Raw genomic sequence first — 5,712 nt, 5'->3', positions numbered from 1 at the left:
GGAAAGAGCCAGAACAAAGGGAGGAGAACAACCATGTAGGGAGCACCGGGGGGGTGGCTTAGGTCTGGGGCAAACTAACTGGGGCAAACCACTGGGGTACAGAAAACGTATGAAAATACGATAAAAACTTCGCATCACCACAGGTATGTTTCCCTTTGCATTGTACTAGGAGTTAGGTAAAGGATATTTGAAAGCTAAATAGACTGAGGTGGCATACTGGTGAAATGGATACCTTCTGCAGAAAAAGGTGGCAAACTGTAGGAAATAGTTTAATAGGGCAATCATTAAAAAAAGGAACTTGCCTGTAAGGTGGGTATATAGTGAACTTGAATATGAGTAATCTATGTTAATCAAAGAACTGATGAAGATATTTTAATAATTGCATTTTGAGGGTTTTGAACTTTCCAAGCAGTTATGATACAAGATACAACTTTTGAAAAGGAAGAAATTTGGCTAGGCCTAGTATTTTCTTGTCTACTTGGACAAGAAAGTACAGAGAGCATGTGACTATTTTCCCATAATGGATTGATTACAGGATGATATCTCCTGCCTGTAATGGATGTCTTTCTGAAGGTAAGCAGTTACTTACAAAATACTTGCACTTTGCTATAACATTCACTGAGATTTATTTGCTTCCAGGCTGGAAGGGAAAATAACTTCAAAATGTGCATGGTAGTAAAAAGGAAATTAGAAAATGGTGCAATGGAAGTTGGAAGGTGTCACTGATTTAGGAGAATAAAGTAAATATCCACATTTTTTATGCTGATAGTCTCATCTAATCAGATGAAAATCAGCCTAGACTTCAGTCTACACGGGTAGAGCGTGGCTGGAGAATAAGCATATCTAAAGGGACAGTGGTACAAGAAATCTTGAAAAATACTAGAAATCATCTTTGGTGTGGGTTATGACTTTTCTCTCAGAAATTAATCTTCTATCTCCAGCTTTATTATATTACTGTTAATAAACTTGAATAAATGAAGTGTTGAGAAGATTTCAGGCCATTTGGAGAAAAATTCTTACTTACATATATGTAGGATAAATATGCATAATTTCCACAGTAAAAACTGCATCAAGTAAAATCTTCTAAGATTTTCACAATGAGCAAATGCAGAAATGCTCTTTGCTTCTAAATCCTTTCCCTTGCTTACACAGTATTGGCTCTGGACAATTCCCAGGCAAAGGTTATCTCAAATGTACCAGGAATGTTGCTAGTAATGCAGGTTTAGCATCCCCTGTATTTCTGTCCTGATCGTTCCTTTGCTGTTCTAATCGCATCTTTGCTCTGCATGGCTGTGTTCTGGATGGAAGAGCTTTACTCTATATAGGACACCATCTGATGTCATTGGAAAGTAGTGCAAACTGAAAACAAAACTATGCATCCTGGAACTGGAAAACGTTAATTTTTTTAGGGGTTAATGGCACCTGTTGAGCTGGGTTCTGTGAATCTGGGAGCTGAGCTGCCGAACACAGGTCCTAGGTGAAGCGCTCTTGTTGCAACAAGCTGGAGGATGGCACAAAGTTAAGACCTGTGCACCTGAAGGCCCTGGTGATCAGGGAGTGCCATCTGCCTCGGAAGTGGAGGAACTATTCTAAAGCAAATAATAGCACAGTTTAAAGACCCTTAGCAGGCCCATCTAATAGTTCACTTGATACTCCAATTAAGACATCAGTACATATTATTAATTTGCCCATTCTCTGCTGCGATAGAGATACCTAGGACCCCAGAAGAGACTGGTCTGGCTGGTGATACCTCAACCTAACCACTGCAAACTGTAGTCTCTGAGTTAAAAAGAAAACCTATCTGCTTGAGCTTTACATATTTGCTACAGCAATATTTTCTGGCATGGTTCTTGATGTCACTGGATCCAACTGTGTTGATACCACCCCCATGGAGGATGGTACTGCATCTCCTTCACCGTGCCATCACCTGAAGCAGAGATGGATTTGATGCTGGAACTATGAACTACTCTGGAGCAGCGTAACTCTGTACAGTCAGTCCGACGCCTGCATATAATGTCCCTGCAGAGCTTATTTGGTTTGGGATTGTGCTTCAGGTTACAGTGATGGACTTAATCCAAAGAAGGGTGTGTTGTAGGACTTGAGAGACCTCAGTGCCCTTGGTCTGGCCAGCCTGGCAAGTTGCCTAGACTGATACAGGCATCCAGTGTCTTAAGGCTACCATCTGCTGGCTGATGGGAGCAAAATGAGCCAGAGATTTTTTAAAAGTCCCTCTGTTCACTAAAGTGAGTACTAGGTACTCACTTTAATCAGTAGGTAGAGATTGAAGAGCAAGTAAGAAAGCTGCAGTGACAGTGGATATGGGTCTTAAATAATGCCAAATTTAAGCTGACCACTTTAGGCCTTGACAGAAGAATTAAATTCCATCAAAGTCTTTTCTGACTTCAAAAGGTCCATTACAATTTAGTTGCCATTATCTTGCTAGGAACCTGTGAGTCTCAGTTCTGATCTTTTGCATCCTTGTATGGATTTTCTTAGCTTGGTTGGTCTTGTCTCTAGAGAGCAGCATTTTTAAAGAAAGCAAAGAATTTGCAAGGTTTCTGTGTGCACTTATGCTCTCTTCCCTATATGCCTATTAGTGTTGTTCCTCATTATTACTTTAGCTACAAAAAAAAAAGCCATGGATAGTAATTACTGTCCTTGAAAACTCTCTTTTTCAGCTGTAGTTTAATATTGGGAGAATTCCACAGAGTTGTTTATGCTCTTGACTAACTGCGTACCTGTGGGGTCACAGCAATGTTGATCTATGCCAAAATGAATCTGAGGCAGAAAAAAAGCAGTATTTGTACAGAATTGTTTTTATCCTGGGTGACAGCTATATGTGGTTTCAAAGGTCAGAGGATTCCTTTGCACAGGAATTTAATTTAATTTGCTATTAAATCAACCTCTGGGCTTCCAAAATTACCGGAACATTTAATTTATATAGGTGCAATAGTCTTACTTTTTTCTTACCATACTCGTTAATGCAACTGATGTTACTGTGAACAGTCTTTTCTCCTATTCTCATGGGAAATGCAAAATGTTACTGTATTCCATATCTATCTGTGCCCAAAAATTGTTAGTCTCTTTAAGAGCCTGCAGCCAGAAAATGGAACAAGGATGGTGGGGTGAGGGTGTTGCCACGGTCACTTTTCAAGACTGAGCGTGGAAGCACAGAGCCACCTCTGTCTCCCGGCAGTGTTTGCTGATGGCAGAGGTTCTGCTTTGGAACAGGTTGCTTTGGGCTGGCAATAGTAGTGATGCCTTAAGAGGCCTCCTAGACACAGAGACTGGACAGGAGTAAAAGAATAAAATAGGTATTTATTTGAAAGGCCTTCAAAGGTACACCCTGGGAGCCACAGGCTATTGCCAAAAATGGACCCCAAGATGCATGACAGGTCATGAGTTCTTCACACCTTTATAGGTTTGGTTCATTTGCATATCGGGGTTAATTCTCCAATTAAAGCTGCAGCTCAGTGATGTAATTTCCCCTCCACTTTCCCCCCTTAGAAGCTCTTTGGATTATACTTTTTGTGCCTAGGACGGTCTGGGTGACCTTTTAGAGCAGGCCTGGAGAGGCTTTGTTATGTCTACCTAGCACAAGTGAGCAGAAACTAGCCAGTTACAAGAAACCTCAGAGTTACACTCTAAGCAGTACAGAATCAGGAAAATATAAAAGTTAAAACCTAGGCATCAGTAGCCACCTGGAAAAACTGCATTTCACAATCAAAAACTGTTTCAGAGTGAACTTTGCAATATCTATGAGCAGCATGAAGCTTGAGCCGGTACCTGGGGCTGGACCTACCCACGTCGGCGCCTGGAGACTGGTTCTTCCCCCTGACACACGCACAGCATGGAGGACAGTAGCACCAACACTGGTGGAGTCCAGTGGGTGGCAGCAGGAAGTGCCGGGCAGCAGAGCTGACCCCACACACGCTGGCAATTCCCATCTGACACTAGAACTGCTTTGTAAACTCTACCTTCATTGGAGGGGTCTTTTTGTCCATCATCTTTTTTCCCCTTTGTCTCCCAGACTGTACAGTCGATCAGGGTGCTGTTTTCCCTTTGTCTTTCAAGCCACACAGGAGTCTTGGAAGGAGGGGTTACCCCACCATTCATTTCTGTGGGTTTGTGAAATTTAATGGTTTTGTATCTAGTGATTATTTACTGTTATTTTTTGGCTATTGCTGTTTTGCTTGTTAGTAAACTTATTTTTTCACTTGTATCTACTCATATTAATTTCTTAATGGTAGAAACAGATTGGTTGAAACTAAAGGGAGTAATTTTAGAGTGTTCACCTCTTTAAATTGTCTTAAACCAAGACACCTATATATGCATAAAAATTCATATTATCATTAATCTTAATGTAACATTAAAATTTGAAGCTTTTTTCCTCTGTATTTTCTTCTTTCAGTTGCAAATGAGACAGGTGACAAACATCCACGACCACTTTTACAATTTGCCCGTAAGTAGTCTTTTTAATTTTAACCGGTTGATTTCTATACCTACTGTAAAAATAAAAACATTTCGTAATTATTTTAATCTCATATTGTGTCTGTCCTATATTATGTGTCATTTACAGTACTAAACTGAGGATACATAATACTTGATTGAAAAAGTCACCTACAGAAATTCAATTTTACTGAACAGAGTTGATCCAAATTTAAATGAATGGAAGGCTTTGTGGCCTTACTATTATTTCAAGCATAAAAAGTTATAAACGTCTCAAAGCCACTGAAGTTCACTACAGTGCTTACAAAGAGCTTTGTGTCAAATCTTAGAAATAACCTATGAAAAATGTTATTAAACCTTACTAGTATCTCCTTTATCACTTTACTTCACACAAAAAGATTAAAAACTGAAGGCATGGCTTGAGATTTGGAATAACTGACCCAAATTTGAATAAAAACGAGGGATGTATTTGGTAATGTAACACCAACTGACCGTGACTGTGACCATATGAATTATTAGAAACATATGATAGAATATGTAGAAATGAGGATAAAGATAGGACATTCCAATCATAATATATGCAGTTTCATGGTGACTTGTGATCACTTAGCAGGGAAAACCCCTTTTTTCATTATTGAAAGGAGGATTTGTCATCATCATGGGCAGTGCAGCTGAAAACATTAAAATAATTTACATCTATGGTGCAGTATTTTGCACAGCCAGAGGATGCCATTCTGAGCCTCCAGCTCAGCTATAATCATCTTTCACAGGATACAATAAAATGAGGGGGAAGCATTTTTGCAAATGTTTAAAGTTATTCACAAGGATTTGAAATTAAAGTTGTTGAGGTCTACACCTAGTGCAGGTAGCTTGGTGGGCAGCTGTAGTGCAAGCTGCTGGTTGTGCTCTGGATGGCAGGAAATAGCAGGAGCCCCAGACAATAAGCCATGACCTGGCACAAAACATTTGCACAACAAAGGGCATGGGGACTTGGCACTAGCCAGGTGATTGGCCACAAAGAGATGTGCGGGAGCTCAGCAGAAAGTCTCCAGAGGATCGAGCACATAGACTGTAAAGGTATAAAAGCCCAGAGATTGCTTGGTTCAGGATCCCTCCTCCTCATCACCCAGCTCAAGCTGGTTTTGTGTGTCTGTACCAAACCAAATTCTTTTAAGGGTCCACATGTCTGACACTGCTATGGGAAACCTGTGTCCAACCAGGTAAAGAAATCTTGTCTAACTGCACGAAAAGTGGTACGTGTAG

At 40.3% G+C, this 5,712-nt stretch overlaps 1 protein-coding gene across 4 annotated transcripts in view; it reads left to right on the top strand.

The window, feature by feature from the left end:
• Positions 1 to 5,712, top strand: part of PDE1C (phosphodiesterase 1C) — a 375,734-nt gene that overhangs the window by 30,289 nt on the left and 339,733 nt on the right. For 3 of the 4 annotated variants that reach the window (XM_008637110.2, XM_017738621.1, XM_017738619.1), the window contains exon 2: positions 4,412 to 4,462. In XM_008637110.2, coding sequence (XP_008635332.1) covers positions 4,412 to 4,462 — 51 coding nt within the window. Of the gene's footprint in view, positions 1 to 19; positions 144 to 535; positions 574 to 4,411; positions 4,463 to 5,712 lie in introns of those variants that run through there. The other variant, XM_017738620.1, reaches the window with a different exon arrangement.

The sequence above is a fragment of the Corvus brachyrhynchos genome, unplaced genomic scaffold, assembly GCF_000691975.1.
Source record: "Corvus brachyrhynchos isolate BGI_N302 unplaced genomic scaffold, ASM69197v1 scaffold146, whole genome shotgun sequence".
Lineage (NCBI taxonomy): Eukaryota > Metazoa > Chordata > Aves > Passeriformes > Corvidae > Corvus > Corvus brachyrhynchos.
The sequence above is the reverse complement of the archived record's forward strand: the minus strand, read 5'-3'. Positions and strand labels throughout refer to the sequence as shown.